Source organism: Mesoplodon bidens (assembly GCF_964165515.1).
Source record: "Mesoplodon bidens genome assembly, chromosome: 1".
In the NCBI taxonomy this organism is placed as follows: domain Eukaryota; kingdom Metazoa; phylum Chordata; class Mammalia; order Artiodactyla; family Ziphiidae; genus Mesoplodon; species Mesoplodon bidens.
Genome location: NC_138176.1, coordinates 13,469,595 through 13,490,021, shown reverse-complemented (window position 1 = coordinate 13,490,021; position 20,427 = coordinate 13,469,595). Strand labels below are relative to the sequence as shown.

The window sequence follows — 20,427 nt, the reverse complement described above, 5'->3', positions numbered from 1 at the left end:
ACTGTGAAATATCAACTCTACTGTCTCCAATAAAGAACCAATAATTACTTTTATAACATTAAGATAGTCATTTATAAAGACAGTATCTTTCTTGCACTTATGACTAATCCATTATAAACAAATGCCAATCTTAAAAACACAGCTCCAGAGTAAGTGCAGTTACACTGAGTACAGATAAGAAAGTACAAGGAGCTCATTGGCTATGCTACACCAAGTGGATGAAAAGTAAAATTGATTTTATACTGGAGGTCTATATAAATAAATAAATAAAATCCTATCTTTTTTTTCCCTGTATGTATGCTTAGATTTCTTGTACAAATAACAGAATGCTCCATTTCATTCACTTCAGCAGGATGAGCTCTTTAGAAAAAGACTGAAAAAAAGATTTGATAATCAACTTCCAAATTTTATGCTTATTTTTTTCTACTTCCATCAATTCCCCGACATAGTTAACATGAACAGGAAAATCTTTTCAGTAAATTAAGCAACTGAAGACTCAAGTGAAGTCTCAAAGGTCTTGAAGAACTCTGGCAAGTCACATATATCCCATGTTGCTTTTGGTTTCCCACCTCTTCTTTGCTTCAAACCTAAAATGAAGAATATGAAAATCCCAATTTATTTCTAAATACTTTCCTGAAGTAACATGTTTACTAAGCGCCAAAGTAAAATAAATTTTAAAAAGTTTTCACATACTCCATCAATTACAAAATAAACATCAAACAGGAGGAAGAAATGCCTCCGTATTTATAATCTGATAAACATTCAGCAAAGATACAAAGAATAAAATGAATAACAATTACACACAAACTGGATTCAACAAATATATCACAGGATTTCTGTAATTCCTATGAATTTAGTAGAATTACTAATTTAAAAAATATTGAACTCACCCCCAGGCAAGTTTCTTCTTTTTTCGAGCAACCTGTGAATTTTCAGCATCCTTTTTGGCTTTTACAAAGTTGTGGCAGGCAATCGCTTTGGCAATTTTTACACCAAGCTAAGGGTTACACAGGAGGAAAAGTGAAAATAAATATTCTAGCTGATACAAGAATTACAGTGATACAAATACTCGAGAATTTGTGGGTATGAAACCCATGTCAGCGTTGCTTTAGACATGCTAAGAATAGAAATTCTTATGCTCGGCCCCCAAAACCACCGAATTACAACAAATGCAAAGATGTAGCTAGCCCCTATTCTCCTAACCTCCCACAGACCTTTATCCCAGCTGTACCAGCCTCCCAGTCTCCCAGATGGAACTCCTTCCCACACTAAGGCCCGTCGAGGGTCCACGAGGGCTGTGGATGAAGATCTTGAAGCGCTTTCAGCATTTCAGTAGGCCAGACAGGAATTTACCCCGATAAGGCTGCACAGGCTGACAGAGACATCCAGTTTCTTTGCTCTGGGCTAGAATTACAGAAACTCAGTATGGGTGTACCCATTATCTCACGCTGATCAGAAGCTCAGATTGGCAGTCATAGATGTGATTAATAAAACACAGGAAAGCTAATTACTACTTCATAAACACAGTTTGTGTGATGGGCAATTGCTTGTCACTCACTGATAGAAAAAGGAATACAAGAGGTGCCAAGAGGCAAAAAGGCGGGGCACCAGGACCACAGTACCGAAGTGTTCCCTCTGCCAGTCGCCCGTGCGTGCATGCTCCCCCCTTACACCCATCTGCCCCAGTGCTAGAGGTTGAAGCAGAACAAAGCCTCCTCTCAGCCCCACCCCCGGAAGACTTCTCTAACTCAACCCAACAAAGTCTTTATTTCTGTATTTCTCTAGCCCTTCAGCTTCTGTGCCATAACCTATGGTACAGCTCTCTGGCCACAGAGCTGTTCCTCGGCGAGCGTCTCCAGGACAGGCATGATAGTCCCCTAGTTTTGGTGGGCTCTGATTTTAAAAACACCCACCTATATGGATGGCTCAAAAGTATCTGTTAAGAACCCAGGTTAAACAACAAAGGCTAAAAATCTCTTCCTGGTATTTCCTTCCTTTTCTCTCTCTGTACACAGCCTACTGCATTTCAGTAGCCAGCAGACTTGTGGACGAGAGGCAAGGTCCCAGAAGCTACTCTCAAGTCAAAGTATTACAGCCCAAGGTTTAGAGACCTGCTGGCCAACAGTGAGGCACGGCAGGCGGTCAGGGGCTTGTGTGTAAGGAGAGAAGCCGACTTAGGAAAGTGAGGTTTGACATGCCCAGCTCATCTTGCAGAACAGTTTCCTTTAGAATGAAACAAACAAGCAGTCATCAAGCACTGACTGGGGTTTATAAATGAGAACAAAAATAGATCTGATTTTTCAGTCTAGGAAAGAATACACATAAAGAAGGTAAGTAAATGGAAGCAATATGACAAAATGGAAGCAATATGACAATCAAGCCAGCGTGCTGAGGTAGTCGACACCAAAAGGAAAGCCACTGAAGGAAGGAGGGTCGATTGTGACTGTGAGCCCACCTGGGAAAGCAGACCAACTCGGAGCCTTCCTGACACTCAAGCCAACACTAGCAGCAGCATCTTTTTTCACAAGGACGACATTCATTCAACCAATATCACGCGGGCACAAATGCATTATTTTGCCAGGCACTGTTGCAGGCGCTGCAGATACAGCTGTTAAAAAGAGGGCTTCGGGGGCAGGCGGGGGGGTGGGGGGATGGGCAGCTGGGGAGAGGGGGTTGCCAGTTACATCTGACCGCTTCAATCCCCGACCTGTTCTTTTGGCTCTCTTTTCAGTTCCAGTTCTTTATTACAGAAAAGTTCATGTAAGTCAACTAAAAAAAAAGGTTAAGAATCAAAAGGGCTGTAGCATCATCATCTAAGGAGAAAACGAAGCTCTGGAAGAATGCTCTGGAATCATGTATCACGAAGATGGATTTCCTATAGACTGAAACACCATTCATTTGTCATAAACGTAAAAACATCAAGTTACGCCTGTCTGGTTAGGCCAGTCAAAACTGCAGTAACAAACAAACCCCCACATCTCAGTGGCTGAACTTTTATTTCGTGTTTCACTTAATGTCAGCTGTGGACTGGCAGGTCTCTCCATCTTGTGGTGCCAACATCTCAACACGTGGCTTTCAAGGCACTGTGGCAGAGGAAGAGACGGCCAGAGGGTCTCACACTGGCTCTTTTTTTTTTTTGTGGTTCGCGGGCCTCTCATTGTTGTGGCCTCTCCCGTGGCGGAGCCCAGGCTCCGGACGCGCAGGCCCAGCGGCCATGGCTCAGGGGCCCAGCCGCTCTGCAGTATGTGGGATCTTCCCGGACCGGGGCACGAACCCGTGTCCCCTGCATTGGCAGGCGGACGCTCAACCACTGCGCCACCAGGGAAGCCCCCTTACACTGGCTCTTTAATGCTTTAGTCCAGAAGCGACACACAGCGCTTCTGCTCAAAGCCGTCTGGTCAGAACTACTCACAATTCCACCTGGCTGCGAGGTGCTGGGGGACATCAGGGGAACACTAAATGCACCTAATGAACTGTCTACTGTCATAACATGCAGCTTGCCGCCTGGGTTTAAGATGTACGCTGGGTCTCTCCACATTTGTGTAGGATATTTAGTCACTTCTCTGTCCCCCACCTCCAAAAGATAAAACACAGAACTCAGTATTTGCCTGTCTAATTATATTCCTATGTTTTAGATAGCATATGCAAATTTGAAATATGATATAGTTTTGCCAGGACCACCCCCTAACAAAAGTTCCGCTCAGCTAGTTTATCTTATATGTAAATTGAGCCTATACTTTTGAGCATGAAACAAAAATGACCTGAACTATATCTGCCATGTACCATTAACCCCGTGACAAAATTATTTCCTAAAACTGTTGTAAATTAAGATGCAGCTTACATTTTTAGCTTATTGAAATTTCCCAGTATGGATTTTCTGGTTTGGGGACAGACAAACCAAACAGCGTCTCAGTGTGTCTGGACACTGACCGTGGTCATGTGATTTAAATGGGGACTCTTCAACATGGTCATATACCCTTACAATGTAAAAGATTTTAGTTTTCTAGCAACACGAAGGACAAACCCAGCACAATCAGCATCACAGTGAAGAATGAGAGCACATATGCCACATAAGACATAGTATAAACTTGTTAAAAAGAATTCATTACAATGTAAGAAACATGTATTTACATGAGAGGGCTCCATCGCTTTGTAGACTAATTAAATATGGTAAACGATTAGGTACGTAGGCAATACCTTCAAGCAGACCTGTTTGTAGGAAAGGTATATTTTCTAACTGTATTTTGCCTGGGGTTAGGTTCAATGAAATGTTCTTTAACTGATAAACATTAAACAAGCCTGGTCTATGCATTTTACAGAAAGAATCTTTTAGCTTGTAATGATGACGAAAAGTCTTATCAACGTTGTGTCCTTCCCATGCTTAAAATGAATGTTTCACTTATTCCTGTGGAGAAAGTAAAAAGAATGGAAATATTTGGAAATATGAAAGGATCATGAGATCTTCTATAGAAGAGACAGTTGAGAAGAAACATGTTTTCTCAGGCAAGATGACCAGCCCAAGTTCCAGAAGATAAAAGAATACCGTGCTACGTTTCCGTATTACAAACAAACAATATAGGCCCACAAGAATCCCCCTTTTGCTTCTCTAAAAAGAAAAATGCATCTTCGTGCCCAATGTAAACATCACAAAAGCTTGGTCAATGGTTTTTATATTAAAAAACGGTTTCAGGTCATCAGATAACTATAGCAACACAATGTGGGAAGAAATTTTTTTAACCGAACAAAAATATATACAGAATTTCTTGTATGTGTAGCCAAAGTATCAGCATTTTCCATATAGAACATCCAATATTTTGCTGCATTTTAATTAAGGTGTCTAAACATTATCACAAAGAACTGCAAATTGGTCAGAGCAAACGGTAAGGAAAATTAAGCTCTAAAGGCTTTTTATCACCATATTTCAGGAACCAAGGGTGTAAAATGTTCTAATTTGGGATATATTAAAAGCCATAAAAGGTCTTTCAAAAAGATTAATGGTACTTTGCTTGGATTTAAGATAAGGGCTTTAGCTGGTTGGAAAAGCAGGGCCCTGGCTGGACCCTTGAGGCATTCATCTTTACAGCCACTTGGAAGATTTGTAAAAGCGTCTGCATAACCTCAAGCAAATGCACCCAGCGACATTTTTTTAATTCCTTTCAATTTTACAGGTTTAGCATGCGTAAATCATATTGGGTTGTAAAATAGATATAATGGCACATCTTGTAACACAGTAGAGATTTTTAAAAGACAAACTTGCAAAATAAAGTTCATTTTTCTCACTAAACCTTGCCCTACTAAAGTATGCCGATAATCACTTGAAGCATCTGATTCAAACAGCTTAATCTAGCATCACTGTAAACTTCTTATCCATTTCATAAAATACTTTACTCGTCTTTGAATTACTAGCTTGTAACAGATTTATGAAGTTTTCCTCCCCTCTGAACACTTTCAAGGCACTTATTTAAAAATACCAATTATCATACTTTAACTTTTGATGGAATAATAGGTCTCTATGAAAAAATATTTATGCCATTCTCTTTTGTTCTTTAATTAAATGAAAACAGATGTTTTCTGAAGTAAAGCGGAACCATTACTGGAGCACTTAAAGTGTTAAGGTCTTTAATTTCTATATCAGTTTGGTCGACAATTCATGATTGTCTTTACTCGAGCTCAACATTAATGTCAAGCAAGTTACCTAGGAGACGAAAGAGATCAAAGAGACAAAAACCCCTCCAATGTCTGATTAATCAAGCCTGCAAACAGCTTATTTCTTTTCGCCTGCATGCAAGTATGAAAATGAGATTCTGGGAGCCGAACATTGTGCAGATTTGTTCATTCTTATCAGAACAAAGCCAGCGGCAGCTTATTTCATGGATCATTGGCACTGTCATCAGTGCTACACAGAACGGGTGACAGCTCCTCATTTTGAGGCTTGAACAAAATTAGCAAAAAGTCGGCACAAATTAGCCTCTCATCTTTTTGGTAATATGACATTATTCATTTACTTTTTATCCAATTTTTAATTTTTTCCTTGTCAGCTATCCCTTTCTAGTGTCTCCTGCATGGCATCACAAAATGCCTTCTTAAAAACAAGCAGAGAAATAGCCAAAGTTGAAATAACATGCAAAGTCCAAAAAGCAAAGAAGAAAAAGCACTTCCAAGGACTGATGATGCTTTATTTTTTTTTTAGTAACTTTCAAAACTTTGCAAAAATATTAACAGCTCAGAACACCATGCAGTTAAGGAGTTTTATGAAATCACTAGTATATTTCAATAAAGAAGATGAGGTGGCTAATGTATTTCACTCAAATCACAATTTAACATGGCAGGTGCTATAGTAAATTCAGGATGTCTCCACTCGGATTGGTACCTTTCTCTCCACAGTCATACCTGAGATGCCAAAGCTCTGAGGACAGCAAATAAGCTCTGCCATATCCAGTCATTTAAACACTGACTGTAGATCAAGTCTTTTTCTCTCTGTTAGAGGAAACAGCCCAATTTCACTGTCATCTTAAAATGTGCACACACAGGTTTGCATGTTTGTGTACTACTTACATCTATGTTGTGTGCACAACTGTACAAACACCTATTATTTATTTTTATACCTACAACTTCATTATCAGTTAAATCCAAATGGTTTTTATTTCAAAGCATAACCCAACAAACCCTGTTTTTAAAATACATTATAAGATATATTTGTATAGACATATTACATATATGTGTGTGTGTGTGTGTGCGCGTGTATATGATTCACCTTGCAATTTATAAAAAAATTTTGTATTTGGTCCATGAGGTTGAGAAGATAGACTTTGATTCATATTCTCAACTCTGATTTCATAGTGGAATAGTTTATATAACACCTGGTTTAATGATGACTGTTAAGGCTTCAAATTATACGTAGATTACAGTATTCCAAAGGGGGGAGAAAAGATGTTATACTGTTGAAATCACTCCTGGATAGAGACATTTATATTCAAGCAACTTATTCCATTCATAAGGGAAAAAAGCATTAAAAAATTAACCATAAGCTGTTAGATGCTTTACACAGTCCCCAGCAGAAAGACAGTTTTTTTAAAAAACTGTAGTACTGTTTTCAGCAATTTCTTTATCTCTGTTCTTCTAAGTAAGAAAGCTTATTAACAAGCTTTGAACTTAAAATCACATTTACAATAATGTGCCATCAACAGTTTTATAAGCTAATTAGAAAAAGATTAATTAATGACTGGCTGCTAATAAAATGGCAATCATGAAGAAAGAAACCATGGGTGCTAAGCTTCAACTACCACCAATTAAGAGCTAATTACAAACAAATTATATATGTGTTTTGCTGTGGGCTTTAATTTACTAAAATGGTTTTAATTAAAAGAGAAAACATGCTGATTAATTGAACGGCAGAAAAAATCTACAGTATAAACTGTGCTTTGTCTGTCTCTTTAATTAGACTTGTAACATCTGAATTTTTTTTTTGAGGTTTGTTAAAAGCACAGATAAACATAATTAAAGGAGAGCATAAGGAACACCATTCTAGGTGATCACCCAATCATACCCCAGAGGTTAAAAGAAAGTGTCCTCAGTGCAATGAGATCTAAAAAGCACACCTAGAAGCCTGAGAGGAAAACCCATCCCTCGGTACCATTTTTATTTTTCTCTTGAAGTTGGAGCATTTCTAAAATGCTCCAACTTCAAGGCTGTACACCATTTTTTATAGGAAAGAACATATCTTTAGGTTCCACGTAAAGGAATTCAACTAGGCCTTCCCTCACCTGGATAGGCATAGCTTATTTTCCATACGATGTGCTAATTGTTCATCTATATGAAATAACTGAATTACTTTTAAGAACTAAGGAGAACAAGGCTTCAAAGAATTAAAATCACCATTTAAAGGTCCCGCATACTATGCACAGACTACAAAATGACACACAGAGGAACATCTAAATTAAAAAACCACTGAGAAATGACCAAAGTTAATGAAAGTGAGTCAGTTCTAGATGATCCTAAATGGAAGCACACACCCCTCCCTCCGCGGCAGGCAGAGCGCAGCCGGCTTCCCCAGGTGGCTGGTCACTGCCAACTAGCAAGAGCCTGTTCAGTGAGGGCTTTCTCTCCCTAGTGTCCTAGATTCTCTCCCAATGCTAATCAGTGAAATATACCACAAAGAAACTGGTCCTACACTCTGCTAACTGGAAAGAGAAAAAGAAAGAAAGAAAGAAAAAGTAAGGGATGGAAGTCAGCGTAGGAAAATTTCAAATAGGGGCATAAAACAAATTTTGCCAGAGTTTGCAGGCATTAGATGACTTTGTATGAAATAATATATTCTTCATATACACACACCCCTGGTACTAGCAAAAAAGGAAATCTCCTTTCTGTAAAAATAAAATGTTGAAATGGAGATATTTAATTTTAAATTCTTAATATGTACAAATGAGTACTGTTTAATGTATTTTTACCTTGTTCACCTTACCTTCAGTGGCTAGAAAACACAATAATTGAGAAAATAGAAAGTACCTGCCAGCCTTCTTAGAGTCATGGCTTCTAATGATAAATTCTTACAATAGCTAATTGGAATATATGTTCAGCTTCATACCTGAACAAATCGTTTTACCTTTGCAATCATGGCTGTTAAGATAGTTCTAAAAGTAGTCACAAAACCAGGAAGAAAATAATTTTGCTCTCCGGAATACAGAATAAAGAGTTTAGAACCACAAGATTTGCTTCACTATAATACCTTTCAATTTAGCCTTTTTTTTTGTATGTGATGCAAACACCTTTCCTAAAATATCGAAGCTCTGAAAACAGCACTGATGAGAAGTAACTTCAAACTGATCAAGTTTGGCAGCATCTCTATCTCAAAAATGTAAACAAATGTTTCAATTCTGAACTCTAGATATGAGAATGCTCCAGGTACTTTGATGGATAAATCTGTCAAAATTGTACTATTTGGGGCAGGGTTTTTTTGTAGCGGGGGAGGTGGGCAGTGAATTCAAGCTCTTATTCCTTCCATCAGACAACACAGCATGTACATCGACATAAAATAAATAACCAAAATGAAAAGGGTGAATTGTAGCCAGAATCCTCCCAGGGAAGCTAAAGCCTAACAACGAACGGTACTGGGAAAGTTCTGAATGCTAGGGCCAAGTGCTGTAGCATCTGAAATATTTCTGAGAAAGGACCACTTCTCACATGTTAACATAAAATACAGACGCTATCTCCTCAAATGTGTATGTGTGTGTGTGTGTGTGTGTGTGTGTGTATCCCTCTCCAATGAGAATGCCTTGAGATTTTCTAGGAAATGGCTCTAAAAATAGAACTTAGGCAACAAATTAATAATCTGCCCAAATTTAGAGAGTATTTAATGTATTGAGCTAGGAAAGAATACAACTCAATAAATTGAAACATTAGTTTCTAAAAAGGCCATTCCTACCTTTGTTATTTAAATATTAACAAACTATTACTATTTCAACATTCTTAAGTTTACCTATGTTTGGAATCCAAAAATCTAGGTACTCTATTTAATAAATTTAATAAAGTTAAAATTAAATTCTCAGTTTAATTCATACTGCCAATGTAATATTTATCTATATCTATAAAAAGAATACTATCAAAGTGAGATACTTTTTTTTAATCATTTTATACTTGTGATACCTTGGTTAGGTTCTAAATAAATACTATACTTAACAGCACTAAAGGCTGAAGTCATTGCCTTGGGCCTCCATTCAGAAGTTGGAGCAAAAGAGCTTTAAAATGTATCATTTTGTATCATTACTCCAAACTGAAAGGTTTTGGCCTTAGCAAAGATGGTAGCAGGTTATAACCAAAATATCTCAGATGTGAATATTAAAACCTTGCAAATTATTTTTTTAATGACTATTCTAAGTTATAGAAAATGGTTATAACATTACAACATGAAGTATGTACCGATGTTTTCAAGGAATTAAGTTTAGCTGGTGCTGCCGAAGTCCATCCTATTTGAGTCACTTACAGAAAAGGCAACCTTTAAGGGCATGAGGTATACAAAGCGCAAACCAAATTCACAGGCCACCTCCCTTCCCCGCTCATTTCTGCCCTGACATTGTACAGCTATAATTGAAAGCAATATATCTAGCTCACGTAGGTGTGACTCATTCGATGGGAGAAACTCACTGTCTGCTGCCAAACCAAGCTGGTTTTTATCTACAGCAGGCTAACACGAAGACACCTAGAGAAAAATTCTCTTTCCAAAATGTGAGACTCAGCTGAAGTGCAGCTTACTTTATTAAATCTAGGCTTTAGCACTTAATTTTGAAATACCTGTTTCTCCTGGTTTCTACAAATTGGTATGATCTGAATTGTAACAAAGATGGTGTGCCAGAAAAGGCAAGTACCAAAGGATGGCATTTTCGGGGATCACTATCAATGAATGGAATGTCCTTCCAATTCAGGCCTGAGGTTAACAAGCTACAAATGTGCTCAAACACCTGTGTGCATGTACGTGTGTGAATGTACTCGTATGATATACGTATACATAAATAGTATTGTTTAAAAAAAGAACTTTGGTTTTCAAATTAGAACAGTTTCATCAGTAGGACACAAACCCAAGTGTACTTTTCCACTTTAGCTCTCCTCCAAGACTGTTAACAACAAAGAAGGAGTTCATCAGCAGGAGGGACAGTCCCAGAGCAACCACATTACTACACGGCAAAACCAAACTTGATAGCACAATCTAGGTTCCACCATGTGAACTTGAGCCATCCCCCAAACCAGATTAAGTACGTCTTTAGTGTCATCATTAATTTAAGGGAATATGATTCTGGAAAAATATGTGCTTGCTGTGTCATAATGCTAGTGCACTAACAGCTTTGTTCTGGCATGCCAGTTGGTTCTGTTTTGTTTTGCCCTGTTCTGAGGAACTGTTTTCAAGGCCCATTCTCAGACATGGCTCTTCTTTTGGCTTCATTTTTCTCAATACTGATGCTGCCCTATTGGTTTCACAGGCTTATAAATGTTAAATATCAAAAATTAGTTTCACTTATTATGGTTGGAGAAGGCTTTAGAACTCTGGGGTCTGTGCCTCTGAGCAAAGGCTTTATCAGCAAGTCCCAGTCACTGCTTCTTAAAAAAAACAAAACGGTACTGATTAAAAACCCATATACCTGATTTCCAAAAGGACACCTACCATGCACATATACATTTAATTCATAAAGGGTTTCTGCCCCAAACTCACAATTACTTACTTCGCAAAATCCCATCTTTCATATCCACAGTGATTCGCACCAAGGAGATAAACATGAGAATTTAAACCTCAAACTAAACTATTTATTCAAGAATTCCATCTTGATTACTTTAGTTATTCTTCGCGGGTGTTTAATTAACACGGCATCCGTATCTCTCCAATGTCTGTGTCTGACCAGCAAAAACTTTCCAGATGTTTTTCCACTTATACAAGTAAAATAGGGCCCAAATTATTGTTTTTCCTCTTAATCAGAATTCTTTAACCCCACACTACATAAATTTCTTTTACTAGAACAAAGCATTATACTTGTATGGAAGTAAAAAGAACACTTGGGAAAAATGTTTACTATCCTTACAAGTGCTAAAAATAGTATACATTTCTAAAGCAATCTCATTCATATGTCATGAAGTGTGACAGGAAATAACTCTTAAAATGGAAAATACCTAGCCAGTATTACGCAATTCCCATTTCTAAAATAGCAGTCTGACAAAACAAAACACAGAAGCTTAATATTCTCAAAGGAAACACAGGGCTTCCCTGGTGGCGCAGTGGTTGACAGTCCGCCTGCCGATGCAGGGGACGCGGGTTCGTGCCCCGGTCCGGGAGGATCCCGCATGCCGCGGAGCGGCTGGGCCCGTGAGCCATGGCCGCTGAGCCTGCGCGTCCGGAGCCTATGCTCCGCAGCGGGAGAGGCCCACATACAGCAAAATAAATAAAAATAAAAAATAATTAAAAAAAAAAAAAGGAAACACAGATTTCTGAGGCCTCGGAGGCACTACTTCTGTTCCCTCTGACAAGCAGCTTCCTGCAGCAGGGAAAGGAGAGCTCACGCGTGGCCAACTGATGAGGCAGACAAGGAGGGAGTGAACACGCAACCCTGGTGGACACAAGGCCACTGCAACCCCAGCCCTCCCAGCGCATCACTTAGGGAAACTATATCCAATTCCCAATTGACCAGGTTACTGAGAGATTTAATATAGATACATAAAAGATTCTAGAATCTGGTACCTCACTGAAGGCACATTTTAGATCTGATTTGCCAGGTAAAGATGAAAAGTACAATCAAATAATGTTTTCAAGATCTTACTGTAATAATAATTGTCTTGAGCAGGAAAACAATCAGCAGTGAATACTAAAACTAGCAAGTAAAGAACAGTGAGGAAAAGCATATTAACAGAGTCTCAAATCATCTCCCACCTCTCCATGCGATACTCATTAATTATATAGGGAAGAACAGTAACGTTATAGAGGGGAAACCTGGAGACACCACCTTACCCAAATAATCAAAGGAACATAAGCAATAAATTGGACAAAAAGATATCACCTGCCTCCTGATATCTTGCACTGAGAAGGACACAGTATCATTTCTGTGATCTTCCTGCCAAAAAATGCATAACTTGAATCTAATCATGAGGAAGCATCAGACAAACAAAAACTGAGGGGCATCCTACAACATAAGTGGCCTACTCTCCAAAAATACTAAGGTCCTGAGAAACAAAGACAGACTGAGGAAACATTCCAGATGAAAGAAGACTAAAAAGACATGACCAGAAAAAAGAAAATTTTCTTTTGCTATAAAGGAAATCAGTGACATATTTGGTAAATCTACATAAGGTACATAAATTAGAAAGAATGGTAAAGCAAATGTTAACTGTTAACATTTTGCAAATTTTGCAACTTTCTGAAAGTTTGAAATTATTTCAAGATAAAAGATTTTTTTAAAAAAAAATCAAAGTGTTCAACTCTTAAAATTTTAGCATTACTAACTTTACCTAAAAGGAACACAGTGCCTGCAGTAAAGTAAATGCTTCTCTCTAAATTCCCCTGGCCTCTGGTATGGGTGCTAAAAAACAGAAAAAAGACAAAAAGAAAAATAGCCAGCCATGGATGGATCACGGGGAGCCCACACTCTAACGTTATAGACCAGGGCTTGCATTACTCTTTCTTCCTTTAGCAAGGCAAAGATGTGAGGAAACTTAGTGACTGAAGAAGCCACTACAATAACCAACAGCTAACACTGAAATCCTACTGAGTTTGTGGTACCGTTCAACACACCATCAAATTCACTGCATTCAAATGTAACACCGGAATCTTTCTACTTGGAAAGAGAATAATAAAATGCTATTATACTCAATGAATGCTATAATCAATGAAATCAAAATATGGTTACTTTAAAGATGAAAAGAGCAATTTTCAAACTGAAAGCACAAGAATATCATAGGCTAGGAGGGATGAATGAATCTTACTAAAAAAAAAAAACCCCTTTTTTAAAATCTCACATTTTTGAAAGGCCACATAACTGCCATTTATTCTGCTTCTTACCTAGGTCCCAAACTCAAGCTCACAGCTTCCTAATTTTCTTTAGATTAGCCATTAATAAATGCATATACATATACATAAACATTATAAATGGAAGTATCAATATCTAATGTGACAACTGATTTTAAGGCTTAGGGGGGAAAAAAAGACAACCTGTGAATCCCTAAGCCTTGCTTCTGAACTGGTTTTCTCCCCTACATGAAAGTATAAATCCCATAAGATACTTGTGGCCAGCAACCAAAAAGAGAAAACAAACAAGCCAACAAACAGCCACCAATGGTAAATGGTTTTTTTTTTTCTTTACGGGCTCATGGTAAATGTTTTGACATCAGAGGATGTAAGAGTGGAATGGTGTTTCCATAGAAGAATTTACTGAAATAGTAATTTCACCACTAGTCTCAGTTTAGAAAAAATGTTCACCAGCAGGTGAATAAGAAAGATCAGTGCACGTGCCAAGAGTTTACACAGGTGACCGATGATGTTCTCTATGTAATTAAACACCATGGAGTAGTTATAGTTTAAGAATGAGGCGAAGAAGGTAGGGATATATTAAAAAAGAAAGCTTTGATAGAGCTTTCTTCCTAGAAACTAGGACAAAAAAGACTTACAAAACAACGACAAAAAAACATATGCCAATTATGAGCTCTTTATGTGTGACTTTACCTAGCGATACCTGGCAGTCATTCCCAGTTGGAGGAATATTCCTCCCAGAGGGTGCAAGTGAGAACCTTCTGATGCCTTGGTACTTGGAAAAAGAATATTCAATATACCTATTAGTTTTATACTATAGACTATAGGTTTAAAAAAAAAGGCTGAAAATTCTTTAAGGTTGAGGCAACTACTTAGAATATGCAGTAAGAAAGCATTCTGGGGAGCAAGGGTTAGGAACATGTTGAGAGATGTGACATTAGAACACACGGCTGCCCTCAGGGAGAGTTAAACTGAGTTAAAGATGCAAATGGAAAAATAAAGCTAGCCTTTTAATCATAACTGGCAAAAAGCTCTCTGAACTAGATGAAATCTAGGGGTTGAATATTAATCATGGATTATTTCCAGCATAAGATTTAGATCAGAATAATTTAATAACTTTAAAGACAAAAATAAAACCCAGCATTTTGAAATAAAAGGTGGATTTAAGAGAGAAGAAAACGGACAGAAAGGAAAATCTTAGGTCAAATATTTGAATACTGAACTTACTCATGATCACAGAAAGAACATATGCTCATTTTAGAAGATCTGGAAGCACAAAAGAGTGCCACCAGTTGGGCTGACTCACCTCTCGAGTAGCTAGGTGATTGCTGAGTTCCTCAGCCTTCTCAATGTTCCACTCTTCCACAGCCTGGTCTATGCTCTTTTCAAGGCCCGACTAGAAAGAAAAGAAACCTAAAAGTTAGAGGCAAGAAAGAAAGGCAAACATTTGCTAGTAAAGACTATGTCACAGGACCACACCGAACACATTACATACTTAGACTATTTAATTTTCACGATGATCGTATATGGTAGTTGGTACCACTCTCATTTACTGATGAGAAGGTGGTTCAGAGGTATTAAACGACTTAGCCAAGGTCAGATCACTTCTTGAACTAAGAAAAAGGAGATGCAAATCCAAACTTCTGTGACCCTAAGGACTACGCTTTCCCTTAATAACAATATAATGCTAATGATAATAAGTTAGAAGTTATGGCATGCTTATTATGTGGTACACCCTGTGCTCAGTACTATAAGAAAGCTCATTTAATCCACATAACAACTCAATGAAATTACACCGTTACCCTGTTTTGAACATGAGGAAACAGAAGCTTAGACTCACTAATTTGGCCAAGGTCACAGCGTCTGTAAATGTTAAAGCCACCATCACATGAATCTAGGTTTGCCCAGAGCCTGTATTCTAAACCACCATTTTCCTCTGCCTCTTTTCACTATGGCCTATTCTTGTAACTTGAGACTTTCATTCAACAGCCCCTCCTAGTCTCTGATGATGGGATGGGTATTCAGTTGGATATTAAACATGGGAAGAAAGTTATATATAAGAATGACTGTACTTTCCTATGGAAATGTTATTTACTAGTTGAAGATACTTCAGGAAATCACAATTAAAATTTTCATGGGATCACCAAACAGACTGTGTAGGATACATCATACTTTATGGAAAGATGCTTCTTAGAGTTAAATAACTGAGTTTTAGCTTATGGAAATAGTTACTAAAGAAAATATAACTTTCTTAAAATAGTCTAATATATGTTTCTTAGAAGAAAATTTTATCCCAACAATGGCTTATCTAGTGTATCTTCCACATTTTCAGTTAATGGACTTCTCCCTCCTTAGCCTAATAAAGGAGTCCAGGGAATGTCTCTTCCAGCAGTGTACTGCTTGATTAGACCAGTCAACTGAGAGAAACTTTGCTCCCATGTAGCCTTTACTGAAACAAGATTTTTTAAATGCCCACACAGGGCTTCCCTGGTGGTGCAGTGGTTGAGAGTCCGCCTGCTGATGCAGGGGACACGGGTTCGTGCCCTGGTCTGGGAGGATCCCACATGCCGCGGGGCGGCTGGGCCCGTGAGCCATGGCCGCTGAGCCTGCGCGTCCGGAGCCTGTGCTCCGCCAACAGGAGAGGCCACAACAGTGAGAGGCCCGCGTAGCGCAAAAAAAAAAAAAAAAATGCCCACACAAAATCTGCCTAAAACGATTACGGAAACAAAGACCAGCAAGGCTGTCACTGATGTCTGTGTTAAAGTGAAGACTGTTCCTTCTCACGAACCCTCATTCGACAACCCAAGGGGCTGGAGGATGATTAGGCTTCTTTTACTTGCTCCCGACTGGAGCCTGAGACTGGCATTCAATAGCCTCTCAGAGCCTCAGAGCCCAGGCCATGCTGCTCTACTGTCCTTTTCCCATTCTGGTCCTGTGATCACCCACCAGTCTTCAGAAATTTCTTTTTTGTATTTCTGCAAAATTCTTCTCCTGATAGTCCAAACAACATCCTGGACTCACTCTTCCAACATCCTTCATTTTCAGGGCCTGCTAAATAACACCCCACCCCAGATTCTATACTCAAGGCCAGGGATTCTCCAAGTGTGGTCTGTGTACCAGGTCAGGTCTGCGAGTGATACCAGTCTAGGAACTGACCTTGTGCCAGTATGCAAATAAATTACATGACTACACACAGGTTTGTGCGTAGTTTTCTTAGAGGAGGAAGGGTATGGGATGGGGACAACAAGACTTTCTCAAAGAAGCAAGTAGTTCACTGAGTTACACTCAGGCACAAGTTCTTTATTTCCTGGAAGCCCAATACTCTGAATACGCTTGCTCTAGGCCATGTAAGAGCTTTACGATCTAGGATTCTCTCTAAACACAAGATTCTGTCCTTCCACTGACCCCAAGTCCTCGGAGCCGGTGAACCGGCCTTGTCTTCGTTTGGAACCTCATGCCCTGTCGCCATCGTATTGGTTCTCACAGTCCTTCAGCCCTTCCTGGAGTCTCCTATCCTGCCTCTCTGGCCTGCAACCCATGAGTGACCTTTCCAAACTAGACTCTAGGCCAAAAGTTCTCAAAGCCTGAGTCTGGACCAGCAGCATCAGCACTACTTGAGAACTTGTTAAAAATGCAAATTTGAATCAGAAACGCTGGGGTTGGGGCCCAGAAATTCACTGATTCTAGCCAGGCTCAAGTTTGAGAGCCACTGACCTAAGCAATACCTTAGGCAACTAAGCAACTTTCTCCAACATCACATCTTGTTTTGGTTGCTCCCAACCACTTGTTTCCACTCCTTTAACATCCAGGTGTCCCAGCAATGTCAGAGAAACTCAAAGGACTCAATTCACTGGCTTTACTAAATGCTCTTTTTCCAAACTCAGCTGGATGGGCTCTCAGCTCTGCCCTTGAAAGTTCCCACACTCCCTCAAGAAGTTGTTGCATGTCTTTTTCATTTTTTCAAATACCCTCAACCCTACCTCCTTCCTTTTCAGCAGATTATAACCCTACCCCTACTTCATGAGAGGCTGAGGCGGTGGGAGAGAGGGGAGACGATAACCAAGGGCACGTATGTACTTTCTATAACTTCCTCTCACCCGCTTCTCACTTACTCTGTTCTTCCATCCTTACTGCAACCAAGAAAGAATCGTCTCTCTTCCCAAGACTTATCCCACCTCCTGTGCTCAGCATAATTCCACCTGCTTACATGTTATCCAGAACCCTTCTCTTTCAATGTTCTCCTCTCTCTCTCTTTTCTCCATCTGTCTCGCATCCTATAAATAAGCCTGTCCTCCCCAGTCTGGACCAGGGGCTGGAGGAGACGACACAGCTCACCTCCCTCCAACTGATTTCTTCTCATGTCGGTACTCCATCTCTCTCGAAAGCAGTGTATCAGTCGTCCCGTGTCATCTCCCATCTCCTCCATTCCTCCTGTCCTCATCATTCCTCTGAAACTGCTCCCTCCACAGTCATAAATGATACCATTTGTCCTCCCATCACCTCTTATGTCAACTACATCCTCATTCTTAAAACTCTCTCCCCAAATGTCTAACTTAATTCTCCTTTGATGCCCCTTATCTCCTCCTGTTGTCCCCCAGTTATAGCTGTCCTCAAGGTTCTGTGATTGGCCCCCTTTTCTTCTTACTCTTCCCTCTCCTCAGTATTATACTCGATCCTAGGGCTTCAATTATTTCATATAAGCTGCTTTATATCTCTAAATAATTCAAAACATCTGACCTCTCCCCTGTACGAAGACCTGTGTCTCCAGCTACTTGCTAGTTACCTTCATATGGAAGGCCTTGCAGAGGCAGGGTCTTCAATGTTTATCATGTGGAAAAGCAAGCTCATCAGTTCCTGCCCCGACTCTCCTTCAGAGGTGACCACCCCTAGTCACCCCAGAGAGAATCCTCCGTTATATTCAATGCCTCCGATCCTTGGCTCTTATTTTCGCTCTGTTTTTGTAGTGTTTCTCATGTCTCCCTTCTGTGCTTCCTCAGGGCCTCATCATCTCTTGTTTGTAAGATTGAAACCCTCATCAAACTAGTCTTCTGTTTTCCTAAAGCAGATCCTGTGTCATTACCCAGCTCCAAACACGATCACTTCTTTCCTCGTTTTGAATAGCACCCAAATCCCTTCACAACAGGGTCCCCAAATGCTTTCTCAGCCCCATCTTGGGCAAGGCTGTACTTCCTATTCTCTGGCCACATTTACCAGTCTCTTCATACTCCCTGTGCCTCTGGATGTGTTTCTCTTTGAAAAATCTTAACCACCCTTGTAAGTCTCATGTCGAATGTCACCTTCTCTATCTCTGCAGGTTCCCTCATGCCTATACACCCGCTGACCCCACTGCACCCTCCCCGATGCCCAGTACCTAACCACTCCCTGCATGCTGCCGGGCCTGCACGCCATGTCTCTCTCCAGCACTTTCAGCTCAGCAACCTAACAGCATCCATTCTCAAGCCTGTCCTGCTTATTCCACATAATAGCTCTGTTTGTTTCCCTCTAATTATTTAGGCTTCCTGAGATTATTTAGGACCTGGGCGCTGTACACCTTTACTCCAGGCCCTACGATAATGCAGATCTCTTTTTACCACTAATGCCCAGGAACTAAACCAGCGGTCTGCTTATTTAGCGAGGCATTTCGCTGCAGCAACTGGCTAACTTAACTCCCTGTGGTTGCCACACAGCCACAGCTTACAGTTAATGTCACAAAGTGGAAAACAAGAACATTCCCCTTTTCTGGAAACTTATATGAACTGCTGGGCTGATAGGTATAATTTTCACTTAAAAATAAATTAGCTAAAATTACAAATCTCTCTCTCCACCATCAACTAACTCCCATTCCCCCAGCCATTCCAAGCGGCATCTAATATAGCGGAAAGAGTGCTGGACCAGGAGTCAGAGGACACGGTCACAGCGCCAGGTAAAGGAGGTACTTAACTCGTAAGCCTCAGTTTCTTTAAAGAAAATGAGAGAATCAGCTTGGATGACCAAAATTCTCTCCTAGAAATAAAATCCGAGAATTCCACTTACACGGTCAACTTTGTTTTTAGCTCTTTTAAAAGTTTTTTTTTTTTATTTCAACAAAGTTTCGCTATGCATGACTGTTTCTTTTTTTTCCTTTTTCTTTTTTCTTTCTTTCTTTTTTCTTTTTTTTAAAGCAATTTATTTAAGTAAAATACAATAGTTCTTTTTGGCTCTGAAAAATTTCTGGTTCCATAGGCACACCCAAACTCTCTGCTTCTATAAGAAGATACTAACATTCCAAATATTTTCAAAATGCTCACGTTAAAAACAAAACAAAACCCTGAGGTATAACATTTCCATCACCTTAAGACCAAAAGTTAATAATAGTTTACAAAGAACATGGTTGTTGAGGTCAGACCTGGGTTCAAATTATAGCTCCTCTACTTACTGGCCAAGAAACCCTGGGTTTTGTCCCTAAACCTCTATAAGGCTGCAGTTATCTCACCTGTAAAATGAGAATAATGCCACATTCTTTGCAAAGTTATGGTAAAGGTAAAAAAAAAAAAAAAGTAAAATACCTAGCAAAGTTTTTAGGTCATAGAAGTCATTCAATAAATAAGCTATTTACATTATATCTATCAGGATACCATTAAAACAAAAAGAAGGTTCAGCTCTGTATTACTACAGACCTCATTATAGTATGTCAAGGGCTCAGACCCAAGTATAAGACCCAAGATTTCAACTTTGAGTCAGTAAGTAGTCTCATGAAATAAGATTTGAGTATTAAAGCTTTCTAAAAGTCTTAAGTTGGACCCCAGAGTAACCTTTATTGGAATTATCTAGGGCATCTTTCATACCACAGGAGTGGCAGGGGGCACAGAAGCACTGCTGATACTCTACAGGTCCTCAGCATGCTCCTAAGATGCCTTCTGGCAGGAATCGAAATTTAGGTTAAGATATAC

The 20,427-nt window shown here is 39.4% G+C and overlaps 1 protein-coding gene across 2 annotated transcripts in view; it reads right to left on the bottom strand.

Annotated features, from left to right (window-relative positions):
• Positions 1–385: 385 nt before the first annotated feature.
• Positions 386–20,427, bottom strand: part of FAM204A (family with sequence similarity 204 member A) — a 31,966-nt gene continuing 11,924 nt past the window's right edge. For both annotated transcript variants that reach the window (XM_081249651.1, XM_081249652.1), the window contains exons 6-8: positions 14,805–14,894; positions 891–997; positions 386–587 (exon numbers count right to left, since the gene is read on the bottom strand). In XM_081249651.1, coding sequence (XP_081105777.1) covers positions 536–587; positions 891–997; positions 14,805–14,894 — 249 coding nt within the window. In that variant the 3' untranslated portion in view covers positions 386–535. The remainder of the gene's footprint in view (positions 588–890; positions 998–14,804; positions 14,895–20,427) is intronic.